General features: G+C 32.4%; 2 protein-coding genes across 2 annotated transcripts in view; one reads left to right on the top strand and one right to left on the bottom strand.

Moving 5' to 3' along the window:
• LOC138327755 (M-phase phosphoprotein 8-like) overlaps window positions 1-11,919 on the bottom strand; it is a 43,032-nt gene extending 31,113 nt beyond the window's left edge. Inside the window, exon 1 of the mRNA XM_069274101.1 lies at window positions 11,725-11,919. Within this exon, the coding sequence (XP_069130202.1) occupies window positions 11,725-11,886 (162 nt within the window). The 5' untranslated portion in view covers window positions 11,887-11,919. The remainder of the gene's footprint in view (window positions 1-11,724) is intronic.
• The window catches only part of LOC138327767 (uncharacterized), a 77,803-nt gene that overhangs the window by 2,529 nt on the left and 53,214 nt on the right, over window positions 1-22,060 (top strand). The window lies entirely within an intron of this gene.

Below are 22,060 nucleotides of genomic sequence, written 5' to 3'. Positions count from 1 at the left end.
CTGCATCCTTACAGCACTGTAAGATTATTAGATGTGCGTGCACCAATCAAACCACAAAAGATTGTAATAACCAGGTTTATTATGTAATCTAGCTCTATTTGTGCTTTTCAACAAAAACATATAACTTATCATTTATAAGGAAAAAGTCACATTTACACTGATCCACCATTATTATAATAAAACAGATAATACACTATAATTTAGATTAGGAGTATGGATTTAAATCTCCTTCCTACTACAATCAACAGTGGCACTAACAATATAAAGTTGAGTAATTGAGATAAATTCCATGGCAACAGTGTCTGTTAATGTTATGCTGAGTAAAAGGACAGCATTGGACAGAATCAAAAGACAGGTATGTATCAGACTGCTTGTACAAACACTGCACATAAATATTCTTGAATTCATTGACACATATCAGTACCGTATGTGCAAAGTATCAAATTGAAATCAAAATCAATTATCTAGTATATCTTGTGGTTAAAAAGCACAACATAATATTGCAACAAATTCAATTCATGAATAAATTTTTGACAAAAACAATGATTTTTTAGCAAAATAGGATTCTAATTCATCAAATGGAAAAATAGTAGCTATCTCTTATGCATAAAATGTAAAATGCCAAGGCTCTAGATCAGATTTATCACATGATAAAAATGTAAAATTGCCTTAAACATGTACTCAACATAAAATAGCTGATTACCAACAGGAAATAGAAAAAGTTTCATGTTGATGACTTTCTCGCAACAAAAGACTTTGTTAATCTATACACACTTCAATTCAAAAGCATATCTTTACAGCCATGCAGTGATGTAAGGTTACATACCATTTCATAGTTTACCTTTCTGTAAATGCATTTCATAATCTAGAATTTAATCTAGGATGGTGAAATCAACAAAAGAAAAAGCGTATATATATATTAAATATACTGTTTAAATTACCCTGTCACATTGTAGATGGCACAGGCCCATCAATGTTATCCGCTGTACTATATCTTATACATACCGTATTTATTCTTTCCTGAATGAAGGTATGCATATATATGTGCACGACTATATTGCATAAAATGTGGTGTGTAAAACATGGAAAACTGCGCCGTAGTTCATACTTTATCATTTATAATTAGCTCATTTATGAATGTTTTGAGGCATTGCTGCATTGACGTTATGTAGTTTTCATTCAACAATTTTATTCCTACCTGAATGACATGTGAACATGTTTTTTTTTTTTTTTTTTTGTAAAATAACAAAGATGACATTTAACTATCATATTCAATGAATGATGGATGTTAAGTGAAATTATCTACTTTTATTCTAATATATAACTAATGCATACTGTAGGCCTAACATTCTTCACATCAAGAATGATGAACATTCTCAAGACGGTTATTTACTGAAGGCAAGGGATAGCTCTTGTCAAAATGTTCACACCGAATAGAAAAATTACACGTTGCTTGGCAGAATTTTCATTTTTTCGTAAATATAAAATTGCACAGCCCAGACTTGTTGATGTACAGAACTGCAGCTTGCCTTTAGAAACATTATCATCATGACATCACATAGATATACATGTACACCTAGCTTAGACAGGTCTGGCCTCAAGCTAGGAAGTATATGGGCTCAATTTCAAATTCAGGTACATAATCTGCCATCATCCAAAATGTTATACCACACATAATAATATCAAAACTTCTGGTCTATATATAGATCTGGGGCAGTTGCCAGGTACTCCTAATCATGACTGTAGGTCGGTGGTTTTTCACCAGGTACTCTAGCTTTCCTTCACCTATGTAAACCTTTCATATATATCTATACATGACCCTATTGAATTGCTAACTGTTAATAATTGAACATAAACAATGACTCTCTTCAAAAAAATTAGCAAAGATCATTATTTAAACTTTTCTTAATTTCTAACTGATTTACATTATAACCAAGATGGAAAGACTGGTAAATTGAAAACCAGCCATATTTGAACTTTAGGAATACTATATATCGATCAAAAGATGACGACATCATTTCTTCCAGCTACAGGTGTGATTAATACCCATATCCATTCCCAAGTGTTTAAATCTTCAAAAACCACGATAATAGAATGATGATTATAACTCCTAAATTCCCATTACGACAACAACAGTGAAATAAATGAACTTATTTCCTTCCCCCAGAAGAAGCAGAGAATGAAAAAATATTGGTAAAATTGCATTTCTGAATGTGTTAGAGGAAAGTATCATAAGAGTAGGGAGTATGATTATCTTAGCAATGGAAAACTTGTGAGGAGTTTGTATAGATTTTTGTTTCAGCAGCTGAGTAGACAAAATTGTGTGCAGCAGCATCAGCAGCAGCTTCCAGTGTAGAAGTGTAGGCCCAGTGTGTTGTGTGTGTAGGGTGGTAACCAGACTATTGATTTATACACTACACATAAATCCCTCCCTACCACCCACTCCCCCTCCCAACCATATATATACATCAGTCATATTATTATATCAATATAATTTAGCACTGTATTAACTGCAATATATTTAGCTTTATGTTTAATTTGCGAGTCTCCATGTATATTTATTTATCTTGCACATTTTTATATGGAGCCATGCATGGTCATATATTATCTTTCACCTTGACCAACGCTACCTTCAAAACTAAACCAGGTGTAAAGATTGTATGATATTTCAGTGTAAATACTGGTACCTGGTTTATGATCCAAATGTGTTATAGCGACGTTTTCAAAATATAATTTCAAGTTGAAAATTTACACTGAACATAACGTCTTGTATATCCCAAATCTCTGTATTATATTTCACTTTTCTATCAATACTTTTATTAAGTGATAGCAGATCTGTGATCAAGCAAAAGGGAATAGATGTTTTTCATTTGCATTTTCCCAAATTCTATTTTTCCCACCTGCAACTAGCTATCATTGCCGATTTTATTCCTTTTTTATGATCATGGAGTTCCCGTTCCCTGACTTATCCAATTCACATTCCGAGGCTTTATCCAACTGAAAGAAGGAAGACACAAGTTCCTTCCTTTTACAAAATGATCAAAAAACATGATGGAAGTTATCCAATATGAGAACTTGCCAGCATTGAACATGAAATTCTTGAAAAAGGCAGATGATGCGAAATATGAGAAAAAACGAATGGCGTTCCCAAATACCCTGTGAAATCTCAATCAAAGAGTCAGAACTAACATTCTGGGATTACCAAAACTAAAGCACCATGTGTTCTAAAGCCCTTACATTTGAAAGCCTCAATGGCTTATCTACTAACCACAAGTCTACATTGTGTTATTTCTTACATAAAAATCACAAAAATAACTTAAAAATTTGACTTAAGAGTTGTTCAATAAATGATCAAAATCTCTTCACGATTGAACTTTATATAAATGCCCTGGATAAAATGTAATGTGTTGATCTAGACTTTTCATATTTATATTGTATAAAGATGCAAACAAATTAAAACACAACTATTAAAAGATCTATAACTGTCAGCTTTTAGTCTTGAACACTTAACTGGTCTGTAATCACCCCTGAAATGCTATAATGAACTTTCCCAGTCTTAGAATAAAAATAATTCAAATGTTTCTTCAGTGGTGAAAGGTTAACGGACTTAAATTGACTTCAAATTTGAATCTTTTTTTTTTAAATTTAAGGACGATCTATTATTTCATTAAGTTGACAAATCTTTGATCATCAAGTTATAACAATGAAGTAGCAAAGTGTTTTGTATTTGCTGTAGGGTATCCAGTATAGCTGCACTACCACAGCCTATGGTCTGGCACCATTCTCTCTACACTGTAGAGAAGTGATTGGATCCCAGATAGGGTCACGCATTGTATTGGGTGTACACAATCAATATCCAACCATTGTGTGTACACAAGAATTTGTAACGCATGTTACATAACTCATTTGTACAAAACTAAATTGTCTAGGGATGATTTTTCACTACCTGGAATTAAAGGAAACTACATACAGCAAATTCAGTTATTCAGATCATTTAAGATATGCATATGCATCACTAAGAATTTATCATTCTTGTGATATATGTAAGCACACATTACATACCCGTATATACATACATGTTTACCAAATTCTGTCACAACTTGACCCTAAGCACTATGCACTTGTGGCGTGGAAAAATTAAAGTGAATATTTGAATTTTTATTTTTTTTTTTTTAAATCATAAATTAGGATGTTGACAATGAATTATGTTGATTTTGCGCGACTGCATCAGTTCACAGCTGGCCTAGATTAGAACTGTGTGTGACAGTGAAGGAGTCTCCCTCCGAGACCTTGTCTGTATTTCTATTTAATGCAAAAACTTCATAACGTAACCATGGCAACATAGAGGAGTGTCACTTGGTTTTTTCACCAATAGAGTCAGAGCATCAAAGCTGGATCAGACACATTGTAAATTACATTCAGCATACACATTTCATTCTTGTTGGCAGAACCGAACGCAATTAATAGTAATTTTGTTGAACGTAAAAATCACAGGAGGTCTCAGTGCTTCATCATGTTTGTAATCAATGGTCATTATAACACAGGTTAAAAACAGGATTTTTAACAGAAATAAATGAGAAGGTTAACATCAAATTGAATAGAGATAAATGAAAATAAACAGGGACTAGAACATATATTGATTTGAAAAATTTGCTTTCATTTTTTTATGAAGGACAACTGTTAAAGATGCTCCACCGCTGACAGAGCATAAATGATATTCATCATTTGAACAATGATTGGTGTTTAATCGTGTATATTTATGTCTAATTAACACAAAAAATAACATAAAACAATTTATTTTACCTTTGGTGCATGTACAATCAGCACTTCATTCCATATAGGATATAGTACCACAGAATTTTTTCGGGATGCAATTAATTATTTTTTCATATTTCTAAATTGAAGTAAAATAAGAAGCTCAAACTTTTCAATGGTGGTAATGGTGTTAAGTAAGTAACTTTTGTAACTGAAGAAAAATACGCAATCGTCTGCTCCTGTTTTTAATAGTGAAAAAAATATCATTTGTCAGCGATGGAGCATCTTTAAAACAATGCGGTATCCTATATTGGCTTAGTAAAATATTGAGGTATCCTATATTGGCTTAGTAAAACAATGCAGTATCCTATATTGGCTTAGTAAAATAATGAGGTATCCTATATTGGCTTAGTAAAATAATGAGGTATCCTATATTGGCTTAGTAAAACAATGAAGTATCCTATATTGGCTTAGTAAAATAATGAGGTATCCTATATTGGCTTAGTATAAGACTGATCATATGAAGTCAACAAATTCTGATGGCGACATTTACAAATCATACCACTCATTATTTTTATATCAAAGTACTTTAAACTTGAGCTTAATTACATTATCTCAACTTAACAAACATCATCTTCTACTAATTATTGTCATTTATAAAGCTACTAGATTTTAGAGGAAACTTTATGCATATAGAAAGCCAGAGTTCCTGCAGAAAACCACAGCTATGTTTTGTTTCATCATATCAAATTGAATTACAGCTGCCAGAGCAATTTAAGCAAGAACAACAAATATATGGCCAATAGTGGGGTAAAAACTCATCTAACTCATGATCAGTTCTATAATTTTCCTTAAATGGTTGTATGTATGACAAACATATATGTCTATTATGTCATGTACATATTTTTTTTTCTGAATTTCCTTTTTCTGAGCCCCTGCTGACTTTTACACAGATAACTTATACATATACTAATTTTCAACTAAAATCAATATTTTCTTAACATTATTTGGCTTGGTGTATTGATAAAAATAGCCTTTGGCGAAATACATAAGGCAACTTACCAGAAACTTATATACAAAGCTAATAAACTTATATACAAAAGCTTCAATAAAATAATATAACACATAACCAATAGGGTATGATACAATATGTATGCTGACAATTCACTTTAAATCAGAAACTAAAAGGTACATGTAGAGGAGGTAATTAATGATGTTATGACTGACTGACATACATGAAGTTTACCCAAATAGGCCAAATATGATTTTATCAGTTCACCTGCAACATATAAAGATCTAGAACTATAGATGGTTGGTCGACATGAATAAGGTGAACTAGGTCTAGCATCAAATTAATCTAGACTTTTTATTCTTTATCAACTGCTACGACCTTGAAACAAAAGTAAGACAAGTTTGGATTTTTTTTACCTCGATCAAAATTTAAACGGAGCAATTAAAACTTTGAATAAAACAAGTATTAGCAAATTTTGTCTGGTGTAAACACATTATGTGCCAGGAATTTTCTTTCATTTCAACTTAAATGCCACTAAGGGATAGGAAATTGAATTCCTTTTATTCACATATGGTAATAAAGGTACCATTCTCCACAAGGTAAGCAACTTTATATTTGCGGTATGTGACAAGTAGAAATGAAAATGGCCACAGCACTTGAAACCATTATAAGGACCGAGATGTTGACAGGAAAGACAGAATGAAGCACTTAGTCATCCAATGTCACTGCCCACACACAAGTATATAGATCCCTGATTATTATATACACACGTCTACGTTCTGATAATTGTGTATATGCTTCACGGCACAGGAAATATTTTCATGTATACATTGTACATTACGGGATAGGTCAGTATTATAAACACTTTCTTTACATGTTTTTACAACATTATCCAGATCAACAATTTACACTTGAGTCATGACAGCAAGACTGGAGTATTTTACCTGGAATCAAGCATTATTTTCTTTAGATAAATCTGTATTTCCTAGTAAGTTTTGTTAAATCTGTATGTGAAATATAAAATGTAATTTTTTTTCACTGTCTATTACAACACAGAGATTACAAGGAAATGTGATGCAACAGCTGACATACAGGAAAAAAAGTAAATGTACACGAAGATTTCTCTAGACAAATCATTACACCAAAGTAAAATAAAAACCAAATAATAGTTCAATCTTAACATCAACCATATTATTAGCTTGAGCTAATTATTACACACATTTTTTTTTCTTCATATGGAGATATAGTTCAGAATTATTTTAGATTTGTTTCTTCTAGAGTTAATGATTTTTCTCCAAATTTTCCTTCGCCTATATCGACTAAAATATGGCTGGGTACAGGTTGTCGTTGGTTGGTCATGTGATGCAGAAAGCTGTGATCAATACTGCATGTGACAGGATTTGATTCTCCGTCCCTCCTGCATATTGGTAATCAGCATCACCAGCCAACCAGTATACATCCTGTGTGTTTCCCTTCTTTCCTTGGATGAGGAAATGTTGATGCTGCTGGCATTTCAGTCTCTGCTGCCAAACTGGTTTAAGCATGATAATGATTTATAGCAGTCGCCCAGCAGATCCATTCTAAACAAAGTTCCTTCCCTTGTTTGTCTGCATGGCACAATCAATTACCGATCTCTAACTGTTAGCAGAATTATGGATTTTATAGATGAAGTTTCACTGTTTACATAATTTGTCTGACTTTGGCAATTAAATAACTTATGAAGAAAAGTTTTCAGTATATACACAGAGTAAAGATTTTCCTTCATTGCTTGAACTTAAATATTTGAACAAATAGAGTCAATAATATTTTTTGTGTCACTACAAAGTAGAGATTATCATTATCAAAATAAATATTATGTGCACATGACTACAATTACCTTCAATGTAAGCTTATAATTAACTCTATGTAGTAATCAATACTTGTTAAAAACTTTCATTTAAATCAGCTCAATTCAATTTATTCTTTAATACGATTACAGTTTTACTGTGTACCGGTATATAACATCATAATCGAAGGCTTTACTATACATGCGGTAACAAAGACTTTTATAATATGACTATGTCAAACGGTAAACACCTTGACCTTTGTATAGTTGAACCAGTAGCATGCATACTTCTACGAGAGGGAGTGTTGGTGCACCAATACTAAAAGTTATAGATAACAGTGAATTATATACATGTCCTAGTAATAATAATGGAATAACTATACCTAAGGTTCAAAGTGCTGAATTAAGAAGCGTACTAACTGCAAGATTTGTCATGACCAAATTTCAGGCACATACACAGCTTGCAAGACAGATGAGAACATGAGATGATAACAATTGTGTTTAATATTTTTCAATATAAAAATGTTGATTTGTGTCAGATACCGTAATTAAGCAATTTGCCATATTTAGGTAATTATATAATATCCTTAAGCAATTACAAAGAGTGTCAGACTCAACCCCGGGAATTAAATGAATTAGTTTAAAGATTATTAGTATGATTTTCTACTACAGTTGTTGACTGTTTATGCATGACCTAATTCCATGTGTCTCCGCTTTGACCCAGAATCAGGCAGCTAGCTAGGGTATGCTATATACATGTATATAGAATATAAGATCTCTAAATCTAGACTTGATAATCATGATTATCAGTCTCTAGATTAACAATATAATTGAAATTGTCAATTAAATTGAGCTAGTTCACTTTTTCCTTAATATCAATTTGATCCTTTTTTTCAAAATAAGGGGAGATAATATGATATACAAGCATTCAGCTGAAACATATCTAGGGCCTGGCAGCTGGATTCTATTCAATGTTGTAGGTCTAGACTCACTGGCTTCATATATTGTGTCTACCTTATCTCATTGTCATTTGGTGACATATTTCAAGTATTTAACCCAGGAATAAAATTTTACCATTATATACCTATCTTCCAGTAACCACAAGTCCTTAGTGTACCGAATTTCGGACAGCGTGAACAACTAAACACAAATATACCCTAGCTACTTTTATGCTGTTAATGTTCATATTACACATGATAAAATCTTGTAAAACCAAGTGTCAAATTTATGTATACATCTAAAACCCATGGATGAACGTACAAGTTCATCATTCTCATTAACTTTTTAACCATGAAAACATCAAATGATCTTTTTAAAGAAGTCAGAAACATGTTGTGATTCACTAACATTTAAGATAATATTAGATGAAATTGTGAGAAATTACAAAAAGGATTACTGAAATGTACATGTTTTAAATAATTTCGTAATTGGAAAAGTCTTAATTTTTCCCTCACAAAAAAAAAAAACTGAATTAAAGACATGACTTGAGAATGTCACTAGTACTACTGCTGAATCAAAAATTAACCAATTCACACTTGAAATATTACACAGCTATATGTGCAATCATGACTTCACATGTATTTTAAAATGTAAAGTAGGAGATATGTTACAGACTATAAAGTAATAAGTCACAAAGTAACCTGTCTACACATCTTATTATTAAAAGTGGAAACTTGTCATCCATACTGGACCTGAACACATAATACAGTAAAAGATTATTTTCATAATACATTGGTACATGTATTAATCAAACAAAAGATTTTGATAGAGTATTAAAACAGAATGATATTATGATGTTGTTTTTCACAACAGCACTTAATATAGATCAATGTGGTTGAAAATAATATTTAAATCATAATTTTTCAAACTTGAATAACATACAATAATTGTTTTAAGAGAATCCAGGGAAATTATATCAGAAATCTTGAATAAGAAATGTACAGAAGATTATTTATTTAAAGACTCGACTGCCGACAGAGCATATATGATATCCATCATTTGAACAACAACTGATATTTAACCCGATTTTATCATGTATATATATCCAATTAATACAAAAATACATATAGAATTATTTATTTTGCTTTTGATACATGAACAAAAAGTACTTCATTCTATATAAGTCATAGTGCTATGTAATTTTTTCGGGATGCAATTAATAATATTTAATATTTTTTTTCTTAAAGTCAAATAATAAGAAACTCCAACCTTTCAATATTGGTAATGGTGTAAAGTAATTAAAGTAAGTTTTGTAACTGAAGAAAAATACAAATTTGTCTGCTTCTGTTTTTGATATATAAAAAACACCATTTGTCAGCGATATAGCAAATGAAATAACCTGCAATATATGCACAATGGTGAACAAAATAATGATCCATATATAGTAACTGCTAGTGCAGATAGTTAACAGACACCATTTTTATAAGCAAATAAAATTATGTCATATATTTGACATATGGTGTGTTCACTTATCAGTCTTAAAATACAATTATATTTATATATAAGTCATGTAGCAGATAGTACATGACAACTGATAAGTTTGAGCAAACTGAAAGGTAAACACGAACAGGTGAGTTCACAACACAATGAACACTATAAACAGCTAGTGACAGACATATTGGTCAGTGTTTTCAGTGTCAACACCTAAAACACCACCATGATTATAGATAACTTGACTAATTTCTGAAATAATGAAAAACTGTTTGCACAATTTGGTTTGGATGAATGGAATGTGATTGATGTATCATTTTGTATTGTGATTGGGATGGACTGTGACTGTATGGTAATGATGTACATTACACTTGCACTGTTTGTGTATGCGTGTGGTGGAGGGGGGGGGGGGTACACACTACACAGACCTCTATAAATCCTATATACATCATTTATGTCCACGTCTTCGTAAACAGCCGAGCTACTTATATGGAAGTAAGAACGTGTAAACAGGAAAATCCAAATTTACAAGGAACCCGTGTTAGTTCCCGCGGCCTAACAGTGCATCTAATTTCACAAGTGTGTCACAGCCTGTCCCCTATATCAGGTTGGGGACAATCCCGTATATGCAGGATAGTCCTGCATTTGAGTAATAGTCCTGTATTTGAGGGATAATTTTGTTACGCAAATGCAGGATTCTATGAAATGAAAAGTGATAAAGTTGATTTAAACATTGTCATCAAAAAAGGGCATCATGATTTTTATATGGCATCATCACTAATACAACTTTCCACATTATTACTCAAATGGAAACAAATTTCATCATCTAAATGTTTGTAAAAGTCACAAACAAAATCACCTCTATTGCTTACTATGGGGCTAAAAATAGAACACAGGTAAAAGTCAATCAACCATGACATTTGCACTAAATTTCCCTGATGGCTATACACTGTAGTCTATGGAGAGCACCTAAATTGTCACTTTATAACAAAGTGAGATAATAGAATTCAATAGTTCATAAACAAATACATAAAGTTTTCAATTAGTTATATGGGTATCTGAAAATGATGACGCCCTTTTTTGATACAAATTTTTAAAACAACTTTATCCATTTTCATTTCACATAATCCTGCATTTGAGTAACAAATTTATCCCTCAAATACAGGACTATTACTCAAATGCAGGACTATCCTGCATATACGGGATGGTCCCCAACCTGTATATCGTCTAGAACTGGGCTGTTTACGTGCAGACGATAAACATCAACATACCAAACATTATTATGTTTTATGGAAATATACAGGGGATTTAGCTTTATTGTCAAACACGGGAGGCTTTATTAAGAGTTAAGACGAGATACGATAAGTCAGGTAGATGTGCACGTGTCACAGAATGACCTAAGTGACCCTAATCTAGACCCTCTCCATTGTTGGAAGGCTAACGAACACTCGTCCATTTCCTGCCAAGTCGGACACATTCCATCACCGAGGAAATATCATAAATGTTTCTAAATTGGCGTATCTTCGCTATTCAGACTAAACTAATATGCAGAAATCAATGAAATCCGACCCAGTTCTGCTCTTCTTCCATACAACTTAATTCAAATATGTGGACTTTGCTAGGGGGCACTTTAGAAATCAGGGTCGTGTATCATTAGCCGGTACGTTCTGTATGCACCCTACACAATGGAAATGCGACTTACGCTGGCTTTCGACATCCCCATAATTCTTTCCACTTCATATAATTCCTCTTCGGATGATTCTTCACGTTCCGACGAATCGCTACCTGCAATGGAGGACTTTTTATCGTCCGAATTCTCCATCGTCGTAAGGTTCCCTGGCGCACCTTCCATCGTCTCCGCCATGATTCCATTCAGACAGCTGAGTTGACAGGAAGAAGAATGGGCAAGCCCAAACGAGGGTGAACAGGGTAGTGTGATCGATATCCTAGGTGGCGCTTCTTCGCTCGAAGCTATTTTTTGTTTTTCTTTGTGACTTGAAAATAAAATAAAAGTGTAATCACATAGAATAAAAGTAAAAACAACATTGACAACTATATTCAATACGAAAACTTACATATATTATCATAATATATTCTACCTAACAATAATGGACTCATCCGGTCTGGGTACTATTTACATATGAAAGAAAGCGGCGTGCTGTGTTTATAAACTACTTTTCGGGTCATCGACTACTCAGTGCAGTGGCACAGACACGGTGACGAGAAAGTGGGCGGGGCGCTTATGATTTCTGGGTCACAGAAGGTGAAATCGACAACAGATTTGTTAACAGGAACGTTTTTTTCTCATATTCTTCAGATTTTACTTGACTTTTCCGATAAAGACTATAAAACTCAACATGTGAAAATCGCTTAGAAAATGCCAACATAAACAAACCGGCCAATGAATATTAAATAACCGAGACCAAACTTCCTTGCAATGTTTATCAAAAATGAGGAATAAAGACAAAATCTAGGCTCATGTAAAAGACCTAAAATCTCCTAAAAATGTGTTGGAATTATGTTCAAATATTTTACTAGTCTACATATGAATGTTGACTTTTAATTGCTGCTTTTTAAAAATGTCTTGTAAATACTCTAAACATGTTCTGGACCGTACAATAAATTATTAAAATTGCATGCGGAAATATGTTAAACTTATCAAAAAATAAAACGTGGATATTTTCATGTCGAATTAAAATACATTTAAAGTGTAAAATTTAAAAATACGTGCATTTAATGCATGGATTACATGTACATACCAATCTCAAGTCATTGCAATACATGGTTATTTTTAATACATAAAATTAACATTAAACTAATATTTAAAAAAAAACCAACAAACTAACAAACCTTGGATGGCCTTTTCACGTTTGACCTACAACATTCCCGATTAAAATGTTTAAATTTAATTAAGTGATACGATTTCAATAGTTTATAATAATATGAAACGGGCACCTGCTACTTCCAATTAAACCTGGAATCAGCGCATAACGATATCAACAATCACAGTCATTTAACAAAAACACCAATATTATACTTTCTTGGTTATGTCACAACCAAAAAAACTTTATATCTCAATATTTAGCATAATGAGTATATTTTAGAGTAAAAAAAATCGCCATTTTCTTTGAGATTCCTGGTTTTTCTAGCTCCATATGTCACGTTAGATTTGATGCACATCAACTTGAGTTACATACAAGTACTCTCTGTAGTCTGTAGTGATAATGTGGTATGATATTATTTTGGTAAATTATGTTCTTCTAACAATGCAGCGACATTGGCCGACGTGGGATTATATCTAAGTGTGCCAGAGTTACCGCCCTTTGCGTAATAGAAAAATACGCGAATCATAGTTTGACATTTAAATCAATGGTACATCCAATATTTAGTGTCTTTTTTGCCAATAACGCAATAAATACAGTGTTTACGTCATAACCGCAGTTTCATTCAAGTAGTATTCAGAGGTAAAACACCCATTTAAAAAAAATGGTCCCACTTAAATATTAAAACGATGAAAAAATAAAGTCGTTCAAAATATATCAATGGTATAGATTTTTTTCGAAAAAGAACATGTAAAAAAAAATCTCTGAAATTTTCACACACACACACATCTCTATCAGAATTCGAATAACGACATGTGAAACTTTGGTATCTCTTATTATCGTTACGGATATTAGGAAAAATATTCACTAAGCATAAGAAAAATCCCTTTACGTAAAATCCCATATTAGCTATATTTATACATTTTATGGAGGTCTAATCATGCATTGGGTTATTTGATAGCAACTGGAATTTCACTTTGGTAGCAGCTACAGGTGTTATATATTATGTGATATTACAGATGAATCATACTTTATAAGTATCAAGCTAAACAACGACAACAAAACCCTATCCAGCATATCAATTTGAATTGAAAATTAGCCTCGACTATATCTAGAAAGTATATTCAAACTTTCAAACGATTTGATGATTAAGTTTGGTTTTAATGCATCATTCAAACCAGCTTATGCTTTGCTACGGAACTCATATATTTTTTCATAAATCAGTAATTCCACATTCAAAATATAGAGAAAATAACATCATTGTCGCGGGATTTATTCATATTTTACAATTAGAGTATAGAAAGATCGATGGGAACAATAAATTGAATGACGTGTGATCCTATTTACAAAGAACAGTAAGCTTCTGTGTTTAAAACGTTGGAAACGTGAAATCAATGGTCAATAGACGAACATATAGACTCCAAACCCTTGCCAGAAAATGTTTATAGAACGAATTTCTTATGAAAACTCATTCAAACTATTTTTACTGACATTTCAATGTTTCTAACATCCGTAACATTATTCATAAGTAAACACCATAATGACTAAAATAACCAACATATCTTTATTTCATTTAGCAAATAGGCTATAAAGCCTTTGTGCAAAACAAATACATACATGACAATGGTAAACAGACTTTTCTGAAAAAAGGACGTACACTATATATATATAAATCACAAAAAAGAAATCAACGCAAGGATGCACACAACAAATATATCAATTATAAAATAATATTGAATTTCTAACTTCATTAGCTCTGTGAACAAAGATAGCTAAATTTTTAACAATGCTACTATTTTCTGAAGTCAAGAGATCTATAAATTTAGTCATATTAGGCCTAAACCAAATTTTCTTTTTAACAGTTTTGATTTAATATCTACATAAATAGGGCATTCCAAGATAAAATGATATTCATCTTCAATTTTTGCACAATTGAAACAATATCTCAAATCGACTGGAATTGGATTAGGCTTATGCCACCGACCTGTTTCTATGTACAATATATGTGATGATGTTCTAATCTTCGTTAGAGCTTTTCTTTATTTTTCAATATTTACAGTATCGAGATAACTCTTATATCCAAATTCATTTGTAAACAATAAATAACATCTTGCCCTTGGCGAATCTACCAGCTCACTATGCCAGTTTTGTATAAAAATATCTTTAACTCTAGTTTGGAATAATTCTAAAAATACCTTTTCGTTTCCAACTTGTTGTTCTAACCAAACATAACCAAAACCATACGTACATAATAATTGTTTTACTAATTTTGCCCAGTTAATTATTCTATATGATTCAGCTTGTTGATAAAGTTCATCATAGACTGACTTCACCAATACATTTTTCTTATGATGGACAATCTGTAGCCAATACTTAATTATCTTAAAATATCTCTTGAGTTTTAGTGGCAAACATCCTAATTCTCCGTAAATAAAGTTGTTCTGTGTCGAAGTTTTCACTCCAAGTAATCTTTTACAAAACCTTAAATGAACCTTTTCTACTGCCAACCCAGAGTGAAAACCCCACACTTCACACCCATAACTCATTACGGGACATACTAATTTTTCAAATAAATTATATGCATGTTTAGGTGAAAGGTTAATAAATTTTTGCAATTGTTTTTCCAGCTGAAAAGTGATTTATTTCCTTGTCCCGCCAGAGTTAATTTGGCATCGGAAAATGACCCACTGGATGAGAGTACTAAGCCAAAAAAAGAAAACTTTTTAACTATCTGCACCTCCTCCTCACCCAAATAGAATTTTAAATCTTCTGGTAATCGACCACCGTTTCTGAAAATCATGACCTTGGTTTTCTCAACATTTACTTTTAATTTCCATCTATCACAATAACCGTGCAGAATATCAAGACCCTTTTGTAATCCAGTACTAGTGCAGGCCATTAAAGTGATGTCATCTGCATAAAGTAATATAAATAATTTCAAAAAAATTATTGACACCCCTTCAAAGCCTTTAAAATCAGCTCTTCTTCAAGATCATTTACATTCTTTACAAAAAGAAATGGGGACAAACTTTCCCCTTGTTTTACCCCGGTTACACATTCGTACTCATCAGAAAGTTCATTATTAACTTTCACCCTAGCTTTAACTGATTGATACACTGACTTGACGATATCAAGCATCTTGCCACGAATTCCCAATTTCAATAACTTTAACCATAAGTTTTCCCTCACAACATAATCAAAGGCCTTCGAAAAATTAGTAAAAGTACAATACAAAGTTGTTTTTTTTATTATTTATAAAACATGATATTAGGCCATGTAAAATAAAAATGTTATCAATCGTACTATGACCAGCTCTAAAACCGGCCTGGGCATCTACATAAACACTGTATTTTTCGGCCCAGGTAGTTGACCTATTATTTAAAATTTTCGTAAAAAGCTTATCAAGCACACTTAATAAAGTAACACCTCTATAATTACGAACATCTGATACGATATATTGTATAGAGATTGATGGTGTAACTATAACATACTCGTCGTATTATTCAATACAAATACAATTTAGTGATGGCTTGTCTAAATTTTGATCGTTGTGAAGTATTATTTCAAAATATTTACTCCAAATTATTTCTCTCTAACATCCGTAACGCAAGATAATAGTAAGAGGTAACATAAATCACAGTAAAAACGTTTTTATTATGGATGCTATAATTATAGGTACTTTTTAATTTTGAAGAGACATTATGCGTACAAAAAGTGTTTGCAATCATATACGAGCAAAAATAAGTCGTTATAGAATATACTAACATCCGTAACATTTGGTCCGACTATTTCTAACATGTATAATTCCTCTGAGCTCTGTAATTTTGAAGTCAATGATGTTTCAATTCGTTTTTATGGACTACATATCAATATTTGTTTTGCAGAAAAGCATTTGTGTAAATTCACATAGTCAAATCTAGAATTATATGTCAATACCTAATACACCTAGTTTTCCTTTCCATCCATCATATTTTACTAAATCGCTACTTCATTCTAACAAAAATCATCTACTAAATCTATTGGTGATGTTCAAAACCAATGATTGGACAGGAAAAAACGATTCAATACTTCGTTACGGATGTAAGACGTTATGGAGATTAGAAAACACATGTTCCTTTGAGAATCTTTCGAGATAATTCTGATCAAGAGTCATGTTTTTGTTATGATTTTGGTCCTTTACCATAACATGATTCGAAAATGTGAGCAATTGATACATACCCGATCTAATTTTATCAAAAAACATGTTACGGAGGTTAGCGTCTTAAATACGACACTCAGTCAAGAAGACGATTCGGACAAATATTTATGAAATAGTCATTCTGGCTCTAAATTTGGGATTGGGTCATATTATTTAACTACTAGTGAAAGAGAAAAGTACATATAAACATAATATTTTGTCGGTTATATTTTATATTTTGTTATCCTTAATTTTAGTTACGGATTTTATGTGGAGTTCGGCGACATTTTGAAATATGCAATACAAAAAAGTATATCTGACGATCCTTTTTAAACAAAAAGTATTAGATTCTATACATATGTCAAAGTCTTGCCACCATCAAAAAATCAATATTTTACCAAAGAGAATATTGAAATGTTCTGGCTCTTAACTGTCCTATAAGCAAAGCGAAATCGAAAAAGACGATTTTCAAGCTTATTCTAAGCAACAGAGACAAGAGATGGGTGGCGGAAATAACCCCATTCCTATTTTTTCATGTAGCCTAAGACCGTCGTCTTACATTTGGAACAACAAATTACATACAACTGACAACATAATTGTGAAATCTGCAACGACAGCGACTAAAAATTTTGAAAAGAGTGGGACCATTTTTCTGGAATGGCTGAAAAACGAGATGAGTGAATTTTTATATATTTGTTTTTAGAGTATTTGATCGTTTTGGTACAGCAGTTTTGTTGGTTTTTTTTAACACAGGCCAATTTAGGTTTGTGTTCATGCTAACAAACCTCAAGGAAATCCGCACATGTCCAGGTTTTTGTTATTGTTTGGTTTCCCCATCCACCCCAAACCCTATTATATTGGGAGGGGGGGGGGGGGGGGTGTCAGAAAATCAAAACTGGTATTTTATAACAATCGGCAAATTAACTGAAAGAGGCGATATCTAGTTAAAACAACAGGGGAACTTATTTAGAATCATCAAATCATTTATTCTTATCATAATATCATAATCGTCATCGCCGCCACCACGTACACATCATAAATACCATATCAACACCAAAACCGTCATCATCATCATCATCATCATCGTCATCATCACTATTAATACCATTACCACGACCAAAACCAGTAACATCATTATCAAACAAAACAAAAAACCAAACAAACGGAAAAAAAATGCAGCGGCATAAGATGTATAACAATACAAAATGAAGCGTTATTGAAAATATGTTTTTCTGGGTCAAGCAAGGAAAACCAAGATATCAACTTAATACAATATAATAATGTATGTCTTTGACGGTTTAAAAAAAAATGGTTTCACGATTTTCCTCGTGATCTTGATATTTTATTGCTTCTCTTCCGGATGCTCTAGTAGTTACATGACCATGACGTATATTGTAGTTAGACCATCAAAGACATTTCCATCACAGTGCCCACATGGTGTGAATTAAACACAAACGTGCTAGGAATTATCCGTAATACCATCACCTATTATCCCATATAATAGCAATACAATGTCATTTCCTCACTTGGCCTAGTCCACCAGGGTGTACTTGAGACGTATCAATATTTAGAAGTTTCACGAGACTGTGAACACACGAGATTTATTTCCCTTCAGACACTATTCCATATAGGTGTTTTCATAGCTTATAATGCCCTGTACTACTCCATTACTAGCCAAGAAAACAAGTCGTGAAACTGTATAACGCATATCATCTTTATTAATTTTATTAGAAACATAAAATCGTTAGGACCGAATGCTTTATGGATTTCACCCTTTATCATTTACATTATGAAGCTCATTTTTGTTGCTTATGGACTTAAGGATGTATTCTTCTGAGGTTTCAGTCCCGTTGAAGTCTCGTTTCGACTAAGATCAAAGAAGTTATGAGATTTTCAAATACAATCTATCAATATCAGTAGCAAATTGCCAGTTGCAAATTTTGTCCAAAAATTACACTTATATTTTCAGTAGATTTTTTATACGGGGATTTTAAGAAATGGCCCATTTGGCGGCCATTTTGAAATTGTGTCTTTTTTCGCCTTGAGTAGAGCCAAAGTTTTACCATTTTTTACTGAAATAGCTTTTACTTAAAGCATCACTGCGCCAGCATTTTTAGTTGTATCGAGCTAATTTCTGCTGTAAATCTTTACAAGGTTCGTGGTAATTAAAATATTGAACACTAATGTGTGATACACATTCGTCACTTTATTTTTACATTTAATGGTAATTTGAGCAATTTTATTTTTCACTCTAAAATATTGAAAAAAAAACCAAATATTCAAATGAGGTAAAAAAAGTAAGCACACGGACCCCCCATTTTTCTGCCTTTAGAAAGAACGACCCTTTCCCTATTGATATGCAAAGTATTAACAAGAGTTTAACACCTGAACTTTTTCTATAAAGGGGTAAATTTGGCAAAAATGGCTGAAAATGGTGCATTTGGTTGCTCAAAATTAAGGAGTAGGGGTAGCATATGTTGTTATTCTGAGAAAAAATATGAGTCTTATCTATCAAAACTGGTATATTTTTAAAGAAGATCACTGAGAAGTAAATTCTACAAACATCCATACATATCAAACACCTCGTTAGGAAATTATGGCTTTCATCTCTTGTGTATATGGTCAAAACGGCAAAATTCACATAAAATCCAATATTTTGTCAACTAGGTATCTTTGAGTGACAATAGCTCAAAAATGAGCACACGGACATATGTTTTTTCTTCCATTTTCTTTTATGGTATGAACTCCTATTTCCAAAAATCTATATTAGAAAAAAAGTTTAATACAAGAAAATTTTGACTTCTCAGAGGAGTACATCTTTAACGTTACTTATAAGCATTGTAAAACATGCCACATATACATGTACATAACTCCACTTCCCTTCCATTCTAGGCATATTCCACTCATACACTAGAAATTACATTGTTTTTTATTATTATTAATGAAAATGGATGGGGGTAAGAAAAGAAAAAATTAATAAAAGAACAATTTCATTATCAATCCTACTGTATGTACATTTTTAGCTGCAATATTGTAGCTCAAAAGACTTTTAGACAAATAATGGTGAGAAAGTATGAATTTGAACTTTTGTGAGCGGTACGGTAGATATTAAGAATGGTAGAAGTCTAGTTATGTTTGTTTTCGACAAAAAATGATATATAAATGCTTGTATACGCACAAAATAATTGGAAACCTACAAAAAAGTATAGAAAATTATGCCCGAGTGATTTTCGGAGGCACTGTTCCACTAGGACACATAGGGACCAATTCGTACCCGGCCGAAAGGTGTAGAAGGCCGGGTACGTATATATTCGTTCTAGTACATTTTTATCTTGTTTCCCAAAAATCATATTTTCCTTATTAATTGCAAAAGGAATAAAAAGAATATCCAAAAGGTTTTCAAAATTGGCTAAAAAGTTCTGAACTTCAGAGCATTCCCAAAAAAGGTGTGTGATTGTCTCCCTTTCTAAAACATTCCAGATGTTTTATGGTGGACATTTTTGCGGCCTTTTGTTTTCAATTTGAGTTTTGTTGTAACTAAACTTCGTTGTTCTTATTTATCGATGTTGATATTTTAAGATTCTTTATGTGTCCTTTAAGTGCTGGAGTGCTTACAACTGTAAATGAAAAACGGGGCATGCATCTACTTTTTTTAACAAATAATGCAAGACAATAGCAACGTAATTTCGAGCTTTGGTGGATGAAGGATGTGCATCCAAACTTAATCCCTCTACACTAGTCTTGTATACCTTCGAGGGTTGTGTGTGTCAGTGTACATGTAAGTATGGCGATGGTGGGTGTCTGCATGGATGTGAGTGTGGACATTGTTTCAAACTGATGAGCCGAAAGGTTCAAGGTAATAAAACAATTGAATTGAATTGAAAACTTTCTGAATCCCAACAGAAACATTGACAAATGCTCGCACTGTTTCCCAGAATATCTGCAGCTATGGACGGTATAGCTGTATCCGTTTTCTCAAGATACTTGTTCAATTTATGCAAATTTTGAGCAATGTACTTCATTTCATCCAATGAAGATGCTGCAAAAGGATTGATTTATACTGGTGTTGTTGGGTCGAAAAGATGTCCAAGATATTCTCAAGGAACGAGTAATCACTACATGTATATATTTGATATTAATGATAACGTACATCACCCTCCCTTAATTTAACCTTAAACATTTAAATATCATCCTGTATATATTCTGTATGAAGTCTAATCTATAAGGAGAGGATTTTATACAAGTTTTAAAACTTGTCCTACTATTATATACTTGTATTGGATCCAAACGAAATATTCTAAACATTGACTTTAATAGTACATCTAAGTTCTTGGTTAAATTAGAATTCATCCTTGGCAACTGAGTCTTTTACTATAATCAAAAGTCATTTTCTTTGTTTTCTAATACCCTTTGGTGCCATGTTCCTTGGTGAGAATTCGCTGCTGATCAGCATTCTGAACAGTTATCATTTACAATAAACAATGTTCTACGTGGATGGCAACTCATACCTCGTACTCTGCCATTGGATCATACAAAAGCTTGAACATCCTCGAAGTCTTTAGTCTTTATTTCCCCATTGTGGAGATTAAGTGTATAAACTAGAAATAGAGAAAATGTTATTAATTTTTTTAGCTTAGTGGAAAGAGTCAAGCCAAAGTGTTACGTTAATGGCACTCAAAACGAAATGCCTTTTTGAGGTCTAGTCCACACAGCAAGGAAAGAGTGCTTTATTCACATGGTGATCATTTGGAAATTTGACACTAAGAATGATCCTCAGATATAATTCATCTTCCATATTTTCCATCGAAAGAAAGCAGTCAGTATCAAATAGTTTGAGTACTATACACAGAAAATCCTATCTTACATTTGCAGTCACTTTACAAGACCCATTTCATGAAGACATCCGGAACAACTTGACAGGGTATTATTAGTAACTGCTGATAGCAGTAAGTAGCAAGTACTATATATTGTCAACACAACGCCTTACATAATAATCAGTTCTCTTCGTTATACATATAATACCTCAATATGACCTGATA

This window comes from Argopecten irradians, chromosome 1 (genome assembly GCF_041381155.1).
Source record: "Argopecten irradians isolate NY chromosome 1, Ai_NY, whole genome shotgun sequence".
In the NCBI taxonomy this organism is placed as follows: Eukaryota; Metazoa; Mollusca; class Bivalvia; order Pectinida; family Pectinidae; genus Argopecten; species Argopecten irradians.
The sequence above is the reverse complement of the archived record's forward strand: the minus strand, read 5'-3'. Positions and strand labels throughout refer to the sequence as shown.